The sequence below is a fragment of the Sebastes fasciatus genome, chromosome 11, assembly GCF_043250625.1.
Source record: "Sebastes fasciatus isolate fSebFas1 chromosome 11, fSebFas1.pri, whole genome shotgun sequence".
NCBI lineage: Eukaryota > Metazoa > Chordata > Actinopteri > Perciformes > Sebastidae > Sebastes > Sebastes fasciatus.
Window position 1 is genome coordinate 13008747 of NC_133805.1, and position 24703 is coordinate 13033449.

A 24703-nucleotide genomic window follows, 5' to 3' on the forward strand; every position below is an offset into this window, starting at 1 on the left:
GGGGATAAAGAGATGAAAATGTTATGCACAAGGTCACCTCCCATACTCGAACGGGAGACATTGCGGTTACGTGGTCAGCCCATAGACCACCAAGGTGCCTGCATGAATCCCTACACTAATTATCTTGCCATGGTTTTGGAAGAATGGGAGGATAAATGTGCCTTTAAATCAAATCATTTATCTGTTCAAAATGTACTTTAAAGGGAGATTTGTCAAGTATTAAATACTCTTACTAACATGGGAGTGAGCAAATATGTTTGCTTTATGCAAATGTATGTATATATTTATTATTTGAAACAATAAACATCACAAAACAATGACAAATATTGTCCAGAAACCCTCACAGGTACTGCATTTAGCAAAAAAAATATGCTCAAATCATAACATGGCAAACTGCAGCCCAACAGGCAACAACAGCTGTCAGTGTGTCAGTGTGCTGACTTGATTATGACTTGCCCCAAACTGCATGTGATTATCATAAAGTGGGCATATCTGTAAAGGGGAGACTCGTGGGTACCCATAGAACCCACTTTCATTCGCATATGTTGAGGTCAGAGGTCAAGGGACCCCTTTGAAAATGGCCATGCCAGTTTTTCTTCGCCAAAATGTAGCAAACTTTTGGAGCATATTTAGCCTCCTTTGCAATGAGCTAGTATGACATGGTTGGTACCGATGAATTCCTTAGGTTTTCTAGTTTCATATGATGCACGTTAGCTTTAAAACTGAGCCCGATACAACCTCCAGAAGATCGATTGCATACTTGGCCGATACGCAAGTTCAGATATTGGAATCAGGATCAGGAAGGGAAAAAATGGTATGGGAACATCTCTAGTCTCCAGTATTATATTCCTTTTCTCCCAGGCCGACCCCCCCGCTACAGGTTTCCATTAGACCTTAACTTAGCTACACCACACTTACACTACATTCCCCATAACATTAAAACCACACTGCACCCACATTTAGGATTACTCAACTGATAATTTGCCATCTCAACAATAGGCCGGCTGACAGTGCTAGCTTAAAATGTCCTACTCAGCAGTTCAGGAGCCATATTTCACCACCCGTCTCACTGGTGTGTAGAGAGAGGTTAAACAAGTCAAGGACAGAAGTTTGGCCCTTGTTTTAATTGGGTGAAAATACGCCCATAATTCCTCTGCAAAATTCAAGTGACCGCCCATGTGTATTCATCCATAAATTAAACTAATTATTATCTTGGGAAAAGGATAAAAGGACAGCTGTCAAGATTTTATATGTGCAATGAATCTCTGCTGCACCATTACTCCACAAGTCTAAATAAGGCAACATTAGTCGAGGACATGAGTGTGTGAATCTTGCTCTGTGGGCCCTAATTAGAGGTTGCCTGGCTAGAGATTGTTTTATTTCACCATGTGAATTCTGTCTTCTGCTTCACCCTGACATACTGTACCAGAGTGTTACTCGCCCCCTCTGTTATCACTGTTATCTGTCATTATGTCAGACAGTCAGAGTCCCTGACACACATGCTGCTCCTCCTCAGTAACAGCCACTGGATGTGCAGTCAGCCATGTTCACACAATCCTGTTCTAAGTATCATCCTGTCGAAGAACACTGATTAGCTTACTGATTATTTCGTGGATGTGCTTACCTTATCTAACTTGACATGCAGCTTTTGAATTGACTTCATAATAAACTAGGTTGTAATTCCGGCAGCATAACTTGTCAGCCATCTCGTCTGCGCTTGAAACAAGGAATCATTCATAGTTTATTTGGACAGGAATGAGCCTCAAGTAATTACGCATGAATTTAGGATTTAGAAACCCTGCAGAAATGAGTCCAGTCTAGTCTTCTGTCTAGACACTGAGTGACTGTGTTACAGTGTGCTGGATTGTTTTTTTATCCTGTCAAACCACAGAAGTTACCGGATTGTGCAGTTTGCCAGGTTCTGAGAACCTACTGTATGGGGCTTTAAGTTGAACTGAAACGTTTTCATGGTGATGCAGAAAAAACACACACGGTTGTGTTATTCGTAGCGCCGCATGTTTAATCTAGACAACTTTCCATTAACCTTTGCACAGTCCTGCAGCTTTTCCTGGAAACGTCTGCTTACACAGGAATAATGAACACCTTTCAGCCAATCATAAGCGAGCAGTCTTGCAGACCGACGTAGAGGACACTGAGTTTCCCAGTATTCCCTTTGTACTGAGTGTGCAGCCGGTGGCCTGGGTGGGGTCCTGTTAGCTTCACTTATCTCAGCGACCATACCTGCAGCTCTCGGGTGGTGCTGCAGCAGCAGCAGCTCTGTGTCACTTCATAGTTCCCTTTAAATCACACAATCTAGCTTTGTACTGCTCTCAGCTGTATGTTCTTCACTGTGGGCTGTACTTGAATTCATCGGAGACATTGCCTTCACTTCTCTTTCTGTAAAAAAGGGCTGCAATTAAGTTTTTATTTTGTTGATGAATTGATTAGCCATTTAGTCTTTGTAATAGTGGGAAATTTATTGTATATAATGCATTGTTTTGTCCAACCAACAGTCCAAAACCTAAAGATATTCAGCTTACAGTGATGTAAAATGGAAGAAAGCAGAAAATCCTCACATTGGCGAAGCTGTAGCCTTCAAATATTTGGCATTTTTTTGCTTGATTAAAGGAACAGCATGTAACATTTCAGGGGATCTATTAGCAGAAATGGAATATAATATTCATAACTATGCTTTCATTAATGTATAATCACCTGAAACTTATAATTGTAGTGTTTTCGTTAGCTTACACCTCTTCCTAACGAACTCTGGAGAATGGAGCGCCAAAAAAAGTCCAGATATACTACGAACGATTGATCAAATGTCAGTTACTGTCAACGTTGAGTTTCACCAGTGAAAATAGGTTGTCAGTGTGCGAAACTTCGCATAAATAGTCAGGGCGACAAGCGACACGTCGCATCGCCTGTTCGCTGACGCACGGAGCAGGTTAGGACATCTTCATTAGGAAAAACTGAAACAATCGGATGTTTGCTCTTTTGCATCGCGTCCAGTTAGGAAGAAGTGTTTGAATGAACACTTCATGTCGACATAGGGAGCTGGTCCTCTTCACGGAGTCCGCCATGTTTCTACAGTAGCCCAGAACTAAACACTGACTCTAGCGAGAGCCTCTTGCGTTTTTACGTTACCTGAAGGCCACCGTATTTTTCCGACACGCTTGTGAAACTGCGGTAACGTGAGCCGCAGAGTGCAAAACCGTGGTACCGCCAGCCGCCGCCTGGCTTCCTTTGCTCCTAAAGTAGTCTTATTATGGTAAGGATGGCCTCTGAGCAAGGCAAACGGCGTTATCTCGGTTTTGCACTCGGCGGCTCACGTTACCGCAGTCTTGGAAAGGGAGGAGTGAGCGAAGGGGTACTCAGTTGGTTGCAATTTGTAACCAAACCACTAGATGCCACCAAATCTTACACACTGTACCTTTAAACAACTTAATCATATATCAAAATAATTGCTGTTATTTTTCTGTTAACCAATTGATTACATGATTATTTGTTTCAGCGCCACTTAGAGCTGTACATGACTTGCAATGCCCTTTATTCAGGGTCCTCCTGTCTCTACGGTTTCTGTTGATCCTGGTAAACAAAATCCTTGTGATGTCAACTACATGACAGCGGCTGCCAAAGAAACCAGGACAAGCCACCGTCCTTTTAACTCTTTTTTCTTTCTGGTGGGAAAGTAGTGATGTCACTCTGGTGGTTCTTCTCACAGTATGAACAAGTAGTGCCCACACACCATCTCCTCCCTGCCTCACACGTTCCTCTTTCACAGATCACACACACTCAGCAGCCTCAGAGACTCCGAGTCTCTCCCTCTGGCTCATAAACACAATCCCACTTTACTCAGCAGCAGGACTGATGACTTATTGAGTTTGATAAGCATGGTAACCAAGTGAGAACAGACCAGTGTTTATAGTAAAGCAGGAGGCGAGTGCACGGTAGTGCTGATCTCATCTGCTCGGCAACGAACTCTGGTGCAAGGTCATGTTTTAGGTGTAGCGAGAGACGGTTTTTCATTCAGCTGGCAAAAAGTGCTGACTGGCAGCAGAGAGTATGAGAAGGCTACTTTTAGCTTGCAGACTGGGAAACTCCTGTTTTCAGAGAGAGAGAGAGAGAGCAGGGGGAGGGGTATACATGAGAGAAATGATAGAGTTGTGTGTGTGAGTGTGTGTGCGGCTACACAAGGCAGAACAACCAATATACTGGCTTGTGGCTGGGGCCCAAGTCTTTGAACTCTCTTTTGTTCAAAGCGGCAGACATCTGTCTAGACTCCAAATATCGCCTTTCCACAATTCACTGCTCTTCACTTCTTTGCTGGCATATAAAGTCAGACAGACGCCAGGCAGTAGATATTTTAAAGACAGGGAGTCTTTAACATGATCACTATAAGTGTTGCTGGCAATAAAATGTTGACTTTGATTTGGATTTTTAGCAGATAAGACAGTAAAGTTCTTGTGCGCGATAATTTTATATCTGCAGGATGTGCATGAAAACCAGCTTTGTTTCAGTAACAATTTGTCTACAGCCATGCCAGCAGTTCTCGTGAGGCTGTATACTTTGGGCTAACATGCTGCCATCTTAGTTTGACACGTTTGCAGCGTGCTCGGCATGCAGGTTCCCACGACAGAGTTTTTTTTTTTAGATTTGGGAGGTGTGTGCATCAGCTCCTCTACGACCTGCGGTTACCCATAACACCCTTCTCTGTGTGGGTCCGCAGAGACGTTTAAAGCTGCAGTGTGTAGAACTGGAGCAAATATGAAAAAAGTTATTTTTATAGAACGGTCACTATATCCTGACAAGTTTAGTTTTCTCTAAGAACACTTGAATTACAATATGCTGAAAGGTTATTATGGAAGTTTTGTCCAATGATGCAAAAATATTCTGTCTACTGCAGATTTAAGTGTATCTTCACAGAGGCATAATTACAGCATCGCTCTACATAACTTCTACCAAAGACCTCTCCAAGTTATTGAAGTCAATGCAGCAAAATACTCTGCTATGTCTATTATCATTTTCCCCTGAAAATGTACCTATGGGTGCTAACTTTCTGTGTTCTTATAGTCTCGCAAGCCACAAAAAAGAGGGTAGAAATTTTGGGGTGAACTAAATGGATGTGATCTTTGCCTACCTCTCATCACCTTACGTCAAGTCTAAAGTGCAGCCGGCAATACTTAAGCCCTGCAGCAGTTTATTTCCAGCGGTGTTACTTTATTACAAAAGCTACTCGAGTCTGAAAAGCCTCAGATACTCTATGAAGGGACCACACATACTGTACAGTTGACAGGACCGACTCTTCTTTTAGCCTTTAATGGGTGTCGTTTGTATTAGTCAGCGGCAAATTTAAGAGTTTTCTTTGGTTCTGAGCTGCAGTGGAGTAGCAGTGTAACACACACACACACACACACACACACACACACACACACACACACACACACACACACATACACACACACACACACACACACACACACGCACGCACAGTTTTTCATCTCTGAGTGTTGATGTTAATGGAATCAAGTCATAATGGCTCCCTGTTCTTAACACTTTGAACACTGTGCTAATGAATCGCATGTGTGCGGGTGGATTTGTGTGTGCTAGGTAGAGCAGAGCAGGGGGGCTGTGCTGCTCTGTGCAGTAGGTGGTCCTGGCTACTCTGTGTGTGTGTGTGTGTTGTGATAGGGTGGGCTGTGAAGGGGGGTGGTCTTTTTTCTGATCCTTGGAGGTAATGTTTTTTGCAAGGCTCCATATATATGTGCGTGGTGGTGCCTAATGCCACGCACACACACACATGGGTGCCCTCCCATAGAGTTTCAGTCAGACCGGTGCTGCTGGTAGTAGCCAGCTGGCATCACATCACAGGAGGCTGCACAGTTTGACTTGAGGTGACTCAGTAGGGATGGTTTGCCTGCAAAAATCACCACTGAGTGCTGGTCGTATTTAGCCCCCTCTTCCTCTTACTCCACATGCTGGTTGAACTAATATTTGGCGCCAGAGAGTAGTAAACTTTTAATTCTGTCTTTTTACTTCATCTTAAATTACAGCTGTGGAGGTTATTTTTTTGTTCGCTCCATCACGTGACAGATGGAGACAGCCGAAGCTTAAACATGAGCTCAAACTGCGCTGCGTCGCGAGCATAGACTGCTCTCTTCCACCGGGAAACGACAGTTGGCGTAGCTCTATTGTCGTCTGGGTGGAAACAGTAGGGATTATGCACACTGTTCAGTTCAGGAAACAGGTTGAGATAACGAAAAGGAAAAAAAGTGTTAAAATTTGCCATAAATCAGCAGAAATACGGGACAATTGTGACCCTGAGAGGAAACTGGGAGAGGGCAATAAGAAATTCTCCTGGCAAGTATGGTCATGTCTCCTGAACACTATGTGCTATTGCGACCACATTTGGGCAACATGTGTAGATATGATGGCCATGGCAAAGTTGGTGCCATTTGGTCAATAGGTGGCGCCGTGGCAGCATCATCAATCTATTAAGGAAGTATTATCTGTCTCTCTGTCTGTCTGTTTATGTACGCATGACCGCCCTTTGCACATCTCGAGAACTAATCATCAAATCAACTTCACACTTGCACAAACAACCACAACGCTGCAAGCAGAACTTCCGGGGGCCAAGCAATCGGCCCGATCCGGACGGGCACTGCACTAGTACTTATCAATAAAACATTTAGTTTATCACATTTAAAAAGCATGCTTATCAGGATGCCTTCAATATACATTCCTTTCCATTTTCAGCAATGCAGTTATCCTTCAAATTCTGTCACCCAGCAAAACACTTCCGCCAGCTCTGTTCTGAATGTGACTAGAAATATCAAGACAATGAAGACGAAAAAAGCTCAATGCATTTAGAATAAAACACATTATAATAACAGTTCTCACAACCGATAGTTGACAGTCAGAAATAAACATGCTTAGAGATTATCTCGCTAGCGGCAGTGTAGCTGTCATGTGACCTTCGTCTGAGGTCTGGTGTCCCCAGTGAACCCAGCAGCACACAGTTACTCTCCACTGATGAGGGTGTGATTACTCCGCTCTGGCTTTATTTGCAGCTCTGTTGTCTATGTTCAAGAATTAATTGCTGTTTACACTGTCAGCTGAGATATAGCAGCGTTAAAGTCAAGTCGTGCATCATCATTAGCTTGTAGGTTTCCACAGGGACGGTTTTCAGGAGGATGGAGTTCTCCACGTTTAATATTCGCTGCAGCCCTGGCGTGTGAAGGCTGTTTGCATTTCTCATGCAATCTCTTGACTCATTGTTGTCCTTGATCAGCAGCTTCTGTATCGTGTTTGCATATTGCACAATTTATAAACTGTGCAATCTGGTTTGCATGGTATAGCGCCAGGAAATCCGAGTTCCTACCTGGCAGGCAGTAAATTATCTGCTCCGAAAAGCATTTGAAGAGGAGCACAAAGAAGTCTGTGACGTCCGGTCAGCCAAGAATGTCATTAAGTTCATTATTGTTACAAATGACTGACCTTGTCATTGAAATGATTACTTAAAGTGATAAAATCTTTTGAGTCTGAAACATAACTCCTGTAGACTTTGACGGGTGGTTGTAAAAAGTGTAAAAATGTGCTTCCTCACAGAGAAGAAGAGGCTGCGATCAGCCTGGACTCACATCACAGCAACATCTTAACCTCCTCCTGCAGTGTAATGAATATGAATCACTTTCTAGTACTGCAACACGTCATTTAAAACTGATGTTAAACAGAGAAGCTCAGTTCCATGTAAAGACTCCTCCAGACTATAGAAATAAAAGCCCTCACTCATCATGGATGGATAAAAGCATTTCTTCTGCCATCTTCACCTGTGGTGCCTCGCCTTTGTGACTAAGCTGAGAATGTTTCCTTAGGAGGATTGTACGCTTTGCATTGTGCAGCGTGGCCCTTTCATGTCTCACTTTCATGTTAATATCAATAGCATTTTAGCTCTTTGAGTCATCTCTTGCTGTGTTTCCCTTGCAGTGATTACTTATCTTTAGCTGGAAATATAAAACTCTCTCTAATCAGGCACTCCCTAGCAGAAGTCAGAAGATGGAGATTTTCCTTCCCTTCCTGTTTCCGTTTTTTTTTTTTTTTTGTTGTCTTTATTCCTCTCTCTCTCTTTGTTCCTGAAACAAATGAAGGATCAGAGGCTGTCTGGAGCGACTACATCCTGCAGGGTAAACTGGTGCAGACAGGGTTGAACAAAACAAATCCAATGTTGTGGTTTGCTATAAAAAAGTTGGCTATAAAAAGTGAATGCATGTCTCAACTGTTGCCTTCACTTATTATCCTTTTTTATTTCAGTTACTGTGACCGAGGCCTGATTACACAACACTGTACACTTATAACAGGAATTAAGTCAAATGTTGAAGTGAAACACTTTTAAAATCCCAAGAAACATTATGACAATATGCAGATGGAACAAAGTGCCTATTTAATCACTCTGGCATGTTAAAGGTGCTCTATACGATATTCAGAGCAGTAATATAGCAGCAAACAACTATTTTCTATGTAAATATATAGTGGAGTAATGGGGAGTGTGTCTATGTCAGGGATGTATAAAGAGAACTGGATACAGCGTTGGAGGCGGTGCCCTGTTCATTCCTATGAAAGTTGCTCAGTGGCGCATGATTTTCAAGATAGCTCGTCTTCCGAATGGAAAAGTACCCGGATCTTCCGCCGATCTTCCGCATCCATTAGGCCCGTTCCGTCCGCACGGTCACATGGCTCGGTCATGGGGTCACAACCGTCATGGTGTCGTCAAGGCTTACTAACTCCGCCTCCCAGCCCTCGCTCCAGCCAGCTCATTCATATCTATAGGAAAAAGTATTTTTGGGCCCAATGGCATCACGTGACGGACACGGAAGTTGTAATACAGCCGTTTGGCCACTACAAAAATTGGGAGCAATGACCGGTGTTCTTCCTTGGGGCTTGGTCCGGACTGGCGGAGCCGTTGCGTAAGCGTAGCACACCCATCCCCCCAGTTCCTCCCCCAGGTTAACACTTTTGTTTTTGTTTTCACTGTTAGCACTGCTAGCACCATTAACTGCGAGCCGCCGTCTTAGCCTTCGCCATGTTAAGAGCCATGCGGAGGCCATAGAAATGCTCCCAATCTGCATTTAGCACCTTTAATAGACAACTTATTTTTTTCATTTAATTGAAACCCGGCTTGGGGCTCTTCTGTGTGGAGTTTGCATGTTCTCTCTGTGTTACCGTGAGTTTTCTCTGGGTTCTCCTGCTTCCTCCCACAGTATAAAGACATGCAGGTTAATTGTTGACTAATCATAATTGCCCGTAGGTGTGAATGTGAGCGTGAATGGTTGTCTGTCTCTGTACGTCAGCCCTGTGATAGATTGGCAACCTGTCCAGGGTGTAGCCTGCCTCCGCCCAGTGTCAGCTGGGATCGGCTGCAGATGCTTTTCTTGTGAATTTCACAAAAAACGTCTGAGGAACTGTAGTTGAAGCTTCCTGTTCCCTACTGAGAAAAGTGTTTGTGAAAGCGAGCCGTGACACAAGAAGGCATGTTGCAAAAATGTTAAAGGAAATGCGTATGTGTGTGTTTTTATGAGAAACGCAGACAAATGGCAATAAAAGGAAGTAAGAGAGCAGTGGAGAGACACTGGAGCCGGAGCTCCCACATGGACTGCAGGATGTGTCCGGGCTTGTTCCCATCCAGCCTGTAAATGATTAGCAGGAAGCGGAATCACAACCCAGACCCACTGCAGCGCCCCAACGCTTCACTCTCCCAGACACCAGCCCCTCAGTCACACTTTGACACATCTCGAATTAAACAAAAAGCTTCAGCAATGTCAGATATTCAGTCATTGTAGTTTAGCACCTACAGTATCAGCCGAGCTCATATTTCAGACTGTGTACACACTGAAGCAAAGTAGCATTATTGTGCCGTGTCTGGCAGCAGGGGTACTGTGCAGCTTGCAAAAGGGACTCTTATAACCAAAGAAAAAAAAGACAAAAATATATAAACAGTATATGTATGGACATGCCTCAGCTTTGTGTGTACTTCTTGATGAAAAAACCTTGTTGGCGATGTCACTTTTGGGAACAACCCTGCAGAGGAAGAGGAAGTTTAGAAGAGGAGTCGCTGACACTCACTAAACCAACAGCTGTATGGTTTACAACACACTTACCTGCAGTCCATAAATCATTTACTGACTTGGTCTTCCCTACACAGACCGTGTTACTGGCCCATGCTCCTGTACTCCATTACCGTCATCATCACAATCTGTTATCTGAAACAAGTGTGGGCTTTCCTACCGTAGAAACAGCGCTGAAGTGCATTCACAATTTGAAAAGTTTACAATGGTTTTTATTGTCCTGCTCCGACTTGACCTGAAAATATATATTAGCAGGTGCAGGAACTGTAAAGCAAACAAACATAAGCCTCATTGCATCTTTGCTTAACACTCATAATCTACTGTATACCAATGTCTCATTCTCTACAGCGTTATTCAAGCTCTCCTCTTGTTGTCCTTCATTACAGCGTTGTATTGCCCAGGATGTCTACGAAGGCTCACAGTTCCAACAGCATCGCCCATGCCCGGCGGACGGTGCAGCAGCTGAGAATAGAGGCGAGCATTGAGAGGATAAAGGTAGTGTGCAGCTCCAGTTTTTTTTTTTTTCCATTTCAGCCAATTTTCTATATTTGTTTCATCCAGACTTACATCTTATAAATATATCAAATTGTTGTGAACTTCACATGTTAAATGCTACTGGAGATATTAAAGAGTTCATGCAAATAATATTCTTTTTTTTAAGAAATAAAAGCATATATGTTTTTGCAGAATAACATCACTGAGAAAATATAAGGAATTCTTTAAAATAATTAACAATTGTGGCTAATGTGTGGCTGCTCCTGCTCTGAGCATACATGTGACTAATCATGTGATCACTTACTCTTAAAGCTTCAGTCGGCAGAACGTTTTTGGCATCATTGGGCAAAAATTCCATAATAACCTTTCAGCATATTGTAATTCAAGTGCTCTGAGAGACAACTAGACTTCTGCAACGCCTCATGGCTCTGTTTTCAGGCTTTAAAGCCCGTGACGGGAGACTTTGGCCAATCACAGGTCATTTCAGAGAGAGAGCGTTCCTATTGGCTGTTCATTCAACGGAGGCAGCGGTCAAACTAGGCAGCGCCGGAGCAAAAACGTTCTAATTTTCCAGCTAAACAGTACACTACAAGATGTTTCTGAAAGCATTTGAGGTGAGAAATAGACATGACAGTAACAGAATATTGATTCATAATTGATCAGCGCTGCCTAGTTTGACCATTTGATTGGAGTTCGCGAGGGATTGACAGCTGCTCAGAGACGGCAGGCTCCAGCTCGGCTCCGATAGGTTGTTTTCCTCCGATCTGTGAAATCTTGCAGATGCCATTAGCAGCACACAGAGGCACATGATTTTTTTCAGATTACCTGTCTCACGCACTACTGTCAGGATATAGTGATCGTTTTATAAAAATAACTTTTTTTAATCATATTTGCTCCATTTCTACCCACCGCTGCTTTAAATGTTACTTCCTTATAACTAAAGCTGTGTCTGTTTCCGTAGGTATCCAAGGCCTCTGCAGACCTTATGAACTACTGCAGTGAACACGCCAGAAACGACCCTCTCCTTTTGGGCATCCCCGCTTCAGACAATCCCTTCAAGGACAAAAAACCCTGCACTATATTGTAGTGGATGCCACTTAGCCTTTATGTGTTTTTTTTTTTTTTTTGCTTATTAATGTTGCTGTATTCTTTTTGTTGGGTGGAGTGAGGGGGTGGACTGTGATCGTATCATTGCCATGTGTTCACCTGTTCTGTTAAGTCAGCAATTCAACCAGGATTTTCCTCAAAAAACAGCAGTTGGTAGCGAGCAAAGAAGGCCCCACTAATAGTGCCACTGTTCAGTTTGAGCTCTGACCACTTACTGTAAAGACTTTGGCTGCATGAGTTGCGATGGCACCTGGTACATAATGTTGCTTAAATAATAATAATATTGTAACGGATTTGGTCCTTCCTACTGTATGTAAACGGTCTCATCTCCATTGGGCAGTAACTGTTACTGTCTCTCTGGTTTGCCTTATGTGGATTCATACAGCCAAAGTTTCCCTTCAGACATTTAAAAGCGTATTTCTTTTAAGATGGATAATAATGGCTCTTCTTATCATGTGGCTTCAGACTTCCCAACAGTATTTTGTGCAGTTTTGATCACTGAATTCAGTGGTCAGTGGTTCAGTGGTTGAGCCTCTACTCAAATCTTACCATGATGTATCTTTGATCAACGGGGACAATAATGTCACCATATCTGGTATGAAATTCAGACACTCAAAAGTATTCTGCGACCCAGGTCTGACTGGTCCACGCGACAATCCGCATGCTGTTTAATCCATTGTTTTCCTGTCTGGTATTTTGCAGTATGACTACCATGATACAGTGTTGTTTTCAGCTGATTTAACAAACCATGATGTGGAGATAAATTCCATATAAACACCTTTAACCCAAGATCATCTATGCTCAGATTCAAGCCATTGGGATAATATGACCCTGGTGCTGTGATGCTTTTGAAGCGAAAATGAAAATGCTTTATCAGATTAATGCAGTGCAGAATTTCTGTTTTTAGTTAAGTTGACATTGTGTGCAGGGCAAACACTGTGTAATGAAGGACCAAGCCAAACCAATGATAGTGCATTTAAAAAAACAAAAAACATCTAAATAATATGCGTCTGAATGAGACTATTTGTAGCCATTCCTTCTGAAAACTTTCTGTGGTACGATATTTTTAAGAACACTGACGACACGAAGCACGTCAGCCAAGTGTTGCGCAACACTGTGAGCCACGCTTTACTCGCTCATCACAAGTGTCTTAGTCGGGCGAATGTGCACATCGTTGTCTTATAAAGTGTTTTTGGTGCAGGTGCAAGCGTGCATTGATGATGAAACCACTCTCCCAAGACCTCTCAGATTTTTCAATTCAAACTATAACATTTGTGTCGGTTGGGGGTCTTTGATTGTCAGTCTAACGTCATGTTGTTGTTGTCTGGGAACATATAAATGTAACAAAAAACACAATAGATAGCATAAATTAAGAATGTCTTACACTCTGAAGCCTTACTTATGCTTGTATCGTGAAGAATACTCTAACTGGGAGTACTTTCTTTAAAAAAAAAAAAAAAAAAGATGTTTCTATTTTCATGTGTGGGATGAAAGTGATTTGTAACAATATTGTGCCATTGTTTGTTTCTGTCTACATGTCACTAGCAAAACATGTTAAATAGTGTTTCACTTACCCGGTGCTCCGCTTTTTTAGCAGTTTCGGTATCGTTGCCTTCTCCAAAGGGTACTTTCAGGTCTTCAAATCTGCAAGATCTGGTGTTATTATCCAGTTGTATTTTTTTTTATGATTGTCTCTAACAGTCAGTTTTCTTACTTGCAATAAACCATTCTGTATACGCCTCTTAAGGAAAAGTTCAGATCACTACTGCCATGTCATGATTTCTGTCCATTCAGCAACTCCGTAACAGCCTTATTGTTCCATCGTTGGATTAATTTAACTGTCAAAATCTGCATTTTGATAAATGTCTTTATTAATAAACCAACCTTTGTATGAAGACTTAACTAAGATTAATAAAGTGAAGCATTCCTACAGTACGATACTGTACTAATATCTCAATAAAGATGTTTTGTGCTGCACAGTCAGAAAATTTGAACTTGTGATGATGACCCCTTTTAAGCATCCTCAGATTTACTGTATTTAATATAGAGTCCTGAAACCTGGAAATGAGTTAGCATTTTAGCACTTCCGGTTCCAGTAGGTTTTTAGTTAGATGCCTGAAATAAGGTCTGTGGTTAACACAAGCTTAACAGATTTTGTTCTATGACGTAAAATGCATCAATAAATACCCCACTCGTGAATTTTGAAGGCTTAATAATGTGTTTTAAAAAGGCGGTTGCTAAATGAAACTACTAAATGTCATCACGCCGACTTGTCCGCCTTTACAGCCTCGTTGCGTATACTCACGCTCATGCAACCGTGGTGTAAATCGTCTATAACCAAACGTTAGCTTTTTACTTCTAGCGATTGCATTTACGCTTCAAAAATCATAGAAGTGGTGTTCATTTGTGGAGATTATCTTGCTGCACAAAACGTGTACGTATCATAAACGTGTGTTTGCCACAGAGTTTATTTTTAATAATCCTAAACCTAATGGAAAAAAATCCCATTGGCTTTTTGTCGAGGGCACCAGGGCTGATGCAAACTTCCTGGTTGGCCTACAAAAAATACGTCATGGAGCACTCTATAGAAACCTGATTTTGTTATTTTTTTTATTGTTCAGATGGAGCCTGGCCAGAGAGATCTGCCCACAGTATCTGGGGGCCATTTCCTCTCATTAGTCGTTTATTTATATCTCACGCGGGATAGGAGAGACCTTGGGCCTCTCACCATGGCTGTCAGAAACCAGAGAAAACAAGAGGGTTAAATATAGAAAGTACCCAACCTTGATTTCCGCTCTTGGAGAGTAGAGTAACTATTTTGGGAAAACGTCTGCTTATCCCGAGAGTCTGTTTTCGTTCTCCGTTGGTGGCCTCTCGGGTCTCTCTGACCTTGTTTCTGGCCAGCTGGTGGATAAACAGCATGTTGAATTTTTCTCCTGCACACAATGGGAAGATCACACAGGAATAATACTCATTGTCACCTATTGTAACAACTGGAGAAATACTGAATAAGGCATGACCGCTCTCACACTTAAAACTGACTAATGGTTGAAATAACATTGTCACCTATTATTCATTGTTAAGGCTTTCCTTTTTGTCCTTTTCTCACAGATTGTGCTAAAGCCAGGTGCATTAGCATTGTGTAGACGGCACCTTCACTGAATGTCAAAGATAGCGCGCACAATAAATCATAGTGCATGCTTTCAAGCTTACTTTTTTAACCAAAAAGAGCTCTCTAGAGGTATTCCTGTTATGCACAAACATGATCCAGACTGCCTGGATATTCTCTGTAAGCATGAATGCCCCTGAAGGCCTGAAGCATGTACCCCCCAACAGAGCACAGCCTCTGCAGTAATCCCAGTTTGTCATTGTGCAGCAATGTGAGAATCACAGGGAGGGGACGGGGAGGGGGGGGTGATATGGCCAGCGGCTGGCAGGCCGGCTCGCTGACCATGTGCCTCACTGGAAATCTGCCCTGGCAGTTACAGTGTCAGTGTGTTGGAATGTGCTGATGAGGGGGAGAGGAAGGGAGGGAGGAAGGACCGGAGGGCGAGGGCCGACTGCAGTGGCACCTTTGTTCCTCTGGTCGGCTCAGCTGGGTATAGAAATACACAAAGCAGACAGTTTGAGCCCATTTAAAGTCTGTAACTGCCTTTGCACTCCCATAGATTCCCAGTGTCATATCTAATTTATATTATCCACACATAACAGGTAAAGTATTCACTCGTAGGAGTGTTGTACTTCAGTGCTACTTTATACTTCTACTCCACATTTCAGAGGCAAATTTTACTTTACTAGATTTATTTTAGGGCCATATAGCTATTAATAACTTTGATTATATATTCAAAATGATTAAAGCAGCAGTATGTAGAAATGGAGCAAATATGATTAAAAAAAGTTATTTTTATAAAACGTTAACTATTTCCTGACAGTATAGTGCATGAGACAGGTAATCTGAAAAAAAAATCGTGTGCCTCTGTGTCCTCCGGTGCTCCTAACGGCATCTGCAAAAAATTCACAGACCGGAGGAAAACAACCAATCAGAACCGAGCTGGAGCCTGCCGTCTCTGAGCAGCTGTCAATCACTCGCGAACTCTGATCAAATCACTTTTTTTAATCATATTTGCTCCGATTCTACCCACTGCAGCTTTAACTTGAGTATTTCCCATGTACAGTATATGCTACTTTATACTTCTCCACATATCAGAGGCAAATTTGACTTCACTACATCTATTTTAAGGCCATAGCTACAGGTAATTTTGATTTTACATTTAAAACAATTAATTTATAAAAAATTATGCATTACTATATATTAAAGGCCCTGCATACTGATACCCACAATCAAACTAACATAAATCATAAAAGCATTTGTTTATAATAAAAATATCAACTTCTGGGACCCGGGTGCTCAATAGTTTAACGCTCTGAAAGGGGCATTTTGCATCATTTACTTTTTACATTTACATGTGCATGCATGTACTTTTACTTGGACATTTACAGAGTATTTTTCCATTGTAGTATTTCTACTGTTACTTAGATAAAGCATCGGGATACTTCCTCGACTGATGGCCCATAAATGGGTTTTGTAGCTATGAACTGCAAACTTGAAATTCCACCCTAAAATGGAATGGGGATTATATTTCTACAATAATGTCTTAATCTTAATCTTAAATTTTGACTATAAGATTTAGTTGGTGAATATTTAGATTTTTACTTTGCTTTTGGGACATTTTTCTGATTGACATTTTAAGGCTGCATGCTAATCAACCTGATTTAGGTGGGATGTCTCAAACAATAAATTTAACTCCAAAAACATGCAGTTCGCGGCTTGATTGAGAGAAGTGTCTTGCTGAATATCAAAATTGTTACACACAGCATAACTTTTATTTTATGGTACACCTCCCCTTTATTCTGCAATACTGTTATCTTAACCTGACGTTTACCTTTCGCCTCAGACCAAATTCAGTGCATTGATTTCTGCATGTCCTTAATCTCGAGTGAGTATAATACAACTCTATATGCATTGCACCACTGACCCAGGTTACACAATATGCTCCCAGGGTTGCACTATATACTGTATATATATATAACAATTCAAAGTGCACTGTGACTTATCATTTCATGGAATCCTGCTCCATTTTAGAAACCCACATAGATAACGCTTCGTGTGAACTTTAACCCACAATGCAGCACAGCCCAGTATAGGCACTAATGACTGCATGCGAGCCCTTTTTTGGACTTCACCGGAAGGCCACGGTGGCATACCAACACTTACACCAGCCCTCCGCGGCTCCTTAAAATAACCTTTTCCCTTTCTATCACAACAATGCCCTGACATGACATCAGTCGGCGTCACGCCCTGCAGTCACACGCCTGGCAACCTTTCACACAGTGCCAACTGAAACCACAGTGATCCAAAGGCTTCTAGGTTAGGGAGACACTTAGATGTCATTAAGTAGTAGTTTTTATTTGAACTACTTAATGATTTGCAATTAGACTTCTTTAGTTCTACCGGTGTGTTGCGTGAGGGCATGTTGACAGTTTACCTAATAAACCTGGTTATGATTAATATGCTGTTGTGCCAGGGGAATAGACAGTTTGAGTGCATTTGGGTTGCCTTTAAGTTAATATCTGTAGTGGGGGCTTCTGGGTAATGTAGTGAGTAGAGTAAGACTGACTTTTTACCAGGTCCTGAGTCACCATCCTTTCCTGAGAAACCAGAGCAACTAAAGAAATCTCACGCAATCAAAGCAAACTACAGTAAATGACTGCAGGGACACAGCATAAAGCATTTTGTCACATGAGTTCTCTCACATGAGGGTTGTGCAACTCAAGGACAGCCTCCGCATGCTCTCTTCTCGTGATCATGACGCTGCACTTTCAAAGGGGGAATGCCTGACTTACATCAGCCCTGTGACATCACTGACATTTAACTCCACAGAGATCACCTGTGTGTGTGCGTGTGTGTTTATGACACAGTTGGAAAAGAAACAGAGCGAGGGGAGTGAAGCAGTTCAGACAGGCTTGCACAACAGATTGCATGCCAAAGCCTCATTTGCAAAACTTTCCAAGTAGTCCCGGTCATGTGCTCTGCAGCAAGCTACACTGCACATTCTGGTTCCAAGGGCAGAGGCAGCCAAGGACCACAAATAGCATGAAAACACCTGGTGTTACCTCGCTGTGTCAACGATACAGATGCATCTCTTCTATTTAGTGTAATGCAATATGTGAAATATACTGTAGGTATTGTGTGCCTATATTCCCTCTTTTAACTGTGCAGATGTCACATGCTCTTTTCTAGGAAGTCAGCTGGTGAAAACGCAAACGAAACCGTCCCAACAAATCACGGTGAATCGGTGAAAAGGGAACCCGTGTGGATGAATGAACATGATCCTGCTGACGGAGGCAGAAGCCTGTGCAGAGAGAGAGAGAGCGCTGAGGATTATTGTTCTCTTCGGGCTCAGAGATGGCACTGAGGCCACAGAGGCCAACATGACCCCTGTGATCCGCACGTGACTCCTCTTTACAACTGCTAAAGGTCACAATTCAGCTCGGCTTTGCTAAAATTTCCAGAAATGGAAAAAAAAAGAAAACGAATGCAGTTCTGGCTTTCCAAAAAAAAATACATTTTATTGACAGCAATACATATGTATTCAGAGTTTGCAAATAGTTAAGGTAAAAAAAAAAGAAACATAAATACACTTAAATATCATTAAAAATAACTTAAAAATTGTAACAAAAGAATTATTTTACTTGTGGCAAAAAAAAACAGCTGGCATAGGAAACACTAAATACACAGAATGTCTTCACTGGATGTGTAGCCCTTCCCTTTTTTTTAAATTAAATTAGGACAATAGCAACAACAACATTAACAATTTTAAGTGAAATTGCAAAAAGGTCCAGTGTTTCAACAAGTGCTTTGTTTCTGCAGAGAGAGACCTTGGTCCACTCAACAGCTCCAATTTCTGGTTTCTCCCCACTTCTCTGATACGTCACAGAGCTTTTACCAAACATACATGATGTAATCCTTCAGTACAGTGTCCGGCTTCACATGCTTTTTCTAAAATTTCCACCTCATGACGACGATACAAGTGCCTCGCCATCTCATCTTGGTTGCCGAGGCTGACAGACGCAACTCCAAACAGTCCTGTCCAAAGAGGAAATCCATCCCCCTTTGGTCTTTTTTTCTTCTTCTTCTTTTAAATACATCCCACGTAGACTGCGGGGTCCTTTTTTTTCCCTCCAAATTTTTCTTTCCCCCGTCAGCAGTGCTTTGGAATTTTGATCTATGGGTGGTTATGTGTCCATCAGGGTTCACACCACTCATACTGTGCAGATACAAGTCCTTTTCACAGGTTTTTCACAGCTAAAAGTTCATCGCTCGGGCAGGTTGATGATGGGTACCCACTGGTCCATACAGCGGCTCTCTCTGCAGAATCGGTTCACTTTGCTCAACGCCGGGTCCTTCCATGACGTAGAATGTGGGCTCTGAAAATATGAATAAAAAGAGAATAAATGCATATCCATTTATATGGTATCCTAAATTACAAACAGTCCCTGTGTGTGTGTGCAGTTACAAGGTATTTCCCTTTACTGAAATTCCTAGTAAGTCACATGAGGGAGGAGTCTCATACATGTTTACCAAATGCACAAGAACAAGTACTGACAAGTTCTTCCTGGAGTTTCACTCATGTGCATATGACTCAACACCATTACAAGATTAAATTATGAGTAACACAGAATAGATTGATGAGAAATGACACTTACATTGACCAGGACGCAGTGTAGGTCCATAGGTTCACCCCCACTCTGTTTGCCTCCTCCACCCAGTATTTCTGCCAGACGTCGGGTGTTGTTGACTCTCAGGATGTTGATGTCATTCTCACAGCAGAAAGCTTGAATGAGGGTGAAGTGGATCTGCAGGGCCACGTCTTTCACATCTTCATCATCAGTGGCCAGGATGCACAAAACCACATTATCAGGGTCCCTGAATAGACAAGAAAATAGATGCTCTTAGTACATTTATCAAAGCACATTATATATCCTGATAGACGTAATAGTCAAGCAATACTTGATACTTGATACTTGACTCCGAACTGGTCATTAACTTAATCATGGGATTATTCAGACACATTAACTAACAACAAATCAAACATTCCTGCAAATCAAACACACCAGCATCATCCATACATGAACCTCCCAAAAATAATGCTCCAGGATATATATCCCACAATGGAAATACAACAAATAAACAGTCACAGACTTTACAATCACAGCCCCCCAAAAGCACAAGACATAAATCCAATCAGGACTGGCGGGAGCTATGGAGCCAACATCGACCAACTACTGTGACACACCTGCTGCTTGGCACTGCTTAAACTAGGTCAGTATCATTCCTGTGCCACCACTTTCCCCGCTAAACACTACTTTTGTATGCTTTATTTATTGTTGTTTTAATTTAAGTTTTAAGACGGAGTTTTAGGGCCACATTGAGGGGGGAAAAAATCAGAGATTTCAAGAATAAAGTCATAATATTAAGAGAAAAAAGTCGTAATTTAATGAGGATAAAGTCATACTATTTCAAGGAAAAAAAATTGGAATATTACGAGAATAAAGCCATAACTTTACAAGAAATAAAAGTTGTAATATTACGAGAATAAAGTCATAACTTTACAAGAAATAAAAGTCGTAATATTACGAGAATAAAGTCATAACTTTACAAGAAATAAAAGTCGTAATATTACGAGAATAAAGTCATAACTTTACGAGACATAAATCCAATCATGACAAAAAGACATAAGAGAATTGATCTACCTTACGTTACTTTGGAAAAATATTCAGAAAATACAAAAAAATATCTAAAATATATTAAATTAAGGCTCCAATCTCTATTAAATCTAAAACCAGGAACATGAACTAAATAATATATGTCACAAATCATGATATAAGTGTTTCGTACACCTCTGTATCTCAACTGTGCACATAGTGACCTCTGACTTTTAGGGCAAATTATATTTAACATATTTTTTCCACATTTTGTAGCCTTAAATAAACAGTAAGTTCTCTATTTTGCATAATGCATGATTGCATGCATTTAACCCAGATAAACCAGATCTCTAACAGTCAGTCACTCAGTCAGTCCCTTGGTATGACAGCTCTTATAACACTACTTACACATTGAGTGACTTGGCAGCCTCGTAGACTCCCACTGTGATGGAGCCTTGTGGTAACGCCGAGGTGAGGACTTCTTCCAAAGCTTTCGCCACTGAATCCATTCTGCAAAACACAAATTAATATCATGTTAACATCGATGCAACTGCACCAAAAAAAACACCTTCCCATCCAGCCTCTTTCTGTCTGTCAGGCTAACATTAGCTGCTAGTAACCAGCCGGCGTCGGCTTTGCAGAAGTTGGATTTACCAGGTAAAAAGCTCAGTTTTTACGGTTTAAATCGGTTTGACAGCTGTAGGAAAGTAAAACGAAGACCTGAAGACTGTCATGTCAAGTATCTTTAAGCTTTTTATTCACCTTAAACCGGTGTATCTGTCTAACGATGAGTTAAATGCTCACATTAGTTTGTTATACAATTGTTCATTACAGTGTAAATCCATTTAGTAAACCAGCTTAACTTGACTTGATTAACTCCCCCTTTAAGTTAGTGCATTAATAGCTGCACATATTGCTGCACATATTATGCAATTGCATGATAATCAGATGTCGACACTAGTAAGTATGCACCGGTGTTAATACGAGAATAGTTTCAAGTTTATTTGTCATATGCATTTAAAAGTACAGTGAAATGCAATGAAATGCATTTTACCCTGGCTCTCTCTCAGCCCTTAAAGTCTATAAATAGTACAGTTGATAAATAAGACAATACCTGAGAATAAGGAGTTAGTAGTAGTATTTACCTTTCTTGAGAAAAATCCCCACTTAGTTCCTCAAATGTCATGTTGTACATAAAATATCCAATATCCTTAGAGCAAAGAGTGTAGTAGCTACGTGTGAGTTATCCTGGAGTATCTTCTCGACTAAACACACTTTATCTGTAGTCCTCTGTGCTGCAACTGAGAGATAAATCTGGCAACTTCACATTAAAAGTGTCCGGGCACAATGAGAGGCAGGAGACTATTTGCATAGAGAGTGATGATTGGTTGATGCTAATGTTTCAGGGTGGTGTTCTCTAGTGGGATTGGACGGACACACAGCTGACAGGCGTGTCTGTCTCTGTCTCCAACCAGGTTACTAACCGAACTGCAGCTGCTCTGCTGCTGCTGCTGCTGCAGCTGCTCTGCTGCTGCTGCTGCTGCTGCTGGGCTCCTCACATTATGAGGACTACAATAAATAATCTATTCAGTATAGCCTGGCTGCAACACGTCTAACCATGTTATAATGCAATATAGTACATGTTTTAATAACTTGTGCATGTTTTAATAACTTGTGCATTCTGTAATAACTTGTGCATGTTTTAATAACTTGTGCATTCTGTAATAACTTGTGCATGTTATAATAACTTGTGCATGTTGTAATGACATGTGCATGCTATAATAACTTGTGCATGTTGTAATAACTTGTGCTTGTGCATGTTATAATAACTTGTGCATGTTGTAATAACTTGTGCATATTATAATAACTTGTGCATGTTATAATAACTTGTGCTTGTGCATGTTATAATAACTTGTGCATGTTATAATAACTTTTTGGCATGTTGTAATAACTTGTGCATGTTGTAATAACTTGTGCATGTTGTAATAACTTGTGCATGTTATAATAACTTTTTGGCATGTTGTAATAACTTGTGCATGTTGTAATAACTTGTGCTTGTGCATGTTATAATAACTTGTGCATGTTGTAATAACTTGTGCATATTATAATAACTTGTGCATGTTATAATAACTTGTGCTTGTGCATGTTATAATAACTTGTGCATGTTATAATAACTTTTTGGCATGTTGTAATAACTTGTGCATGTTGTAATAACTTGTGCATGTTGTAATAACTTGTGCATGTTATAATAACTTTTTGGCATGTTGTAATAACTTGTGCATGTTGTAATAACTTGTGCATGTTGTAATAACTTGTGCATGTTATAATAACTTTTTGGCATGTTGTAATAACTTGTGCATGTTGTAATAACTTGTGGATGTTATAATAACTTGTGCATTTTGTAATAACTTGTGGATATTATAATAACTTGTGCATTTTATAATAACTTGTGGATATTATAATAACTTGTGCATGTTATAATAACTTGTGCATGTTATAATAACATTTGGCATGTTGTAATAACTTGTGCATGTTATAATAACTTTTGCATGATATAATAACTTGTGCACCGCTTGTAACGTTGATTTTCTGGTGAACATCCACAAACTGTGCACAAACAATACAACTAATTTGACCACAATAATGATTTATGACAATGTATAAAACAACCCCAACATAAACATGAATTTACATTTGAATTATGTCACTCAAAGTGATTTAATATAACATTAAACAAAGTGATGACTGAAGAACTTGTTTGCAGGACTCACCATTTGGGAGTACAATAAATAATCTATTCAGTAGCCTGGCTGCAACATGTCTAACCATGTTATAATAACTTGTAACGTTGGTGAACATCCACAAACTGTGCACAAACATACAACTAATTTGACTACAGTAATGATTTATGGCAATGTAAAAACAACCCGAACATAAACATGAATCTATATTTGAACTTATGTCTCTCAAAGTGATTTATTCACATACAAACATTAAACCAAAGTAATGAATGAAGTACTTGTTTGCAGAACTCACCCTCTGCTGCTGGGACAGGAACCAGAGGACAGGTTGGTTTCTGGACGACTGCCTAGCAACGGGACGCTTCCTGGGAATGCTGCCCTCTGATTGGTCCGCTGTGGAGCGTGCGAAAACACACCGAAACCGCGCGCGAGATTCCAAAGGACTGGCGCGAGAAAGACAGACAGGAGCCATGGAGACAACACCTGACCAACTATTGAGACACACCTGCTGCTGTTGGCACTGTTTAAAACTGTCAGTGTCATTACCTGGCCACCACTTAACACCACTAAACACCTCTTTTGTATCCTTTATTTATTGTTGTTTTAATTTAGGTTTTAAGATGGAGTATTAGGGCCACATTAAAATAAATCACATTTTTATCACATAAAATAATCAGAGATTTCAAGACTAATGTCATAATATTATGAGAAAAAAAATCGTAATTTAATGAGAATAAAGTCATACTATTTCAAGAAAAAGTCGTAATATTACGAGATTAAAGTCATAACTTTACGAGAAAAAAAGTTGTAATATTACAAGAATAAAGTCATAACTTTACGAGAAAAAAAGTCGTATTGTTACGAGAATAAAGTCATAACTTTACGAAAAATTTTTTTTAATATTACAAGAATAAAGTCATAACTTTACGATAAGAAAGGCGTAATATTACGAGAATAAAGTCGTAACTTTACGAGAATAAAGTCGTAACTTTACGAGAAAAAATCGTAATATTACGAGAATAAAGTCATAACTTTACGAGAAAAAAAGTTGTAATATTACGAGAATAAAGTCATAACTTTACGAGAAAAAAGTTGTAATATTACAAGAATAAAGTCAGAACTTTACGAGAAAAAGTTTTAATATATAAGAATAAAGTCATAACCTTAAGGGAAAAAAAATCGGAATGTTACGAGAATAAATAATTTGTCTGACCAAACAGTCCAAAGGTAAAAAATATTCAGTTTAAAATTATTTAAAAACACAGAAAAGCAAAATATCAGTAGAACTGAGCTGGTGGGACCAATGAATATTTGGCACTTTTGCTTGTAAAATGACTTTAACAATTAATCACTTATCATAATAGTCCATTGATGACTTAATTAATTGTTTAAACTCTAGACTAAATGGATTCAGAGAAGGCAATTCATGCAAAGAAATGACTCAGGAAGCCATGTTGTGGATGTAATGAGATGTTA

At 40.5% G+C, this 24703-nt stretch overlaps 2 protein-coding genes across 3 annotated transcripts in view; one reads left to right on the top strand and one right to left on the bottom strand.

The window, feature by feature from the left end:
- The window catches only part of gng12a (guanine nucleotide binding protein (G protein), gamma 12a), a 34352-nt gene extending 20644 nt beyond the window's left edge, over positions 1–13708 (top strand). The window contains exons 2-3 of the mRNA XM_074650788.1: positions 10505–10613; positions 11575–13708. Coding sequence (XP_074506889.1) covers positions 10521–10613; positions 11575–11700 — 219 coding nt within the window. The 5' untranslated portion in view covers positions 10505–10520 and the 3' untranslated portion in view covers positions 11701–13708. The remainder of the gene's footprint in view (positions 1–10504; positions 10614–11574) is intronic.
- A 4617-nt stretch (positions 13709–18325) lies between these two features.
- Positions 18326–23785, bottom strand: gadd45aa (growth arrest and DNA-damage-inducible, alpha, a). 2 transcript variants are annotated; one of them, XM_074650776.1, is made up of 4 exons: positions 23523–23785; positions 20895–20996; positions 19488–19707; positions 18326–19208 (listed from the first exon to the last, which is right to left on the bottom strand). In XM_074650776.1, the coding sequence occupies exons 1-4, from the start codon at positions 23768–23770 to the stop codon at positions 19095–19097; spliced, it is 684 nt and encodes a 227-aa protein (XP_074506877.1). In that variant the 5' UTR covers positions 23771–23785; the 3' UTR covers positions 18326–19094. The 2 variants fall into 2 exon arrangements, with proteins under 2 accessions (XP_074506877.1, XP_074506878.1); XM_074650777.1 differs by lacking the exon at positions 23523–23785 and adding an exon at positions 21632–21797.
- Positions 23786–24703: the final 918 nt, after the last annotated feature.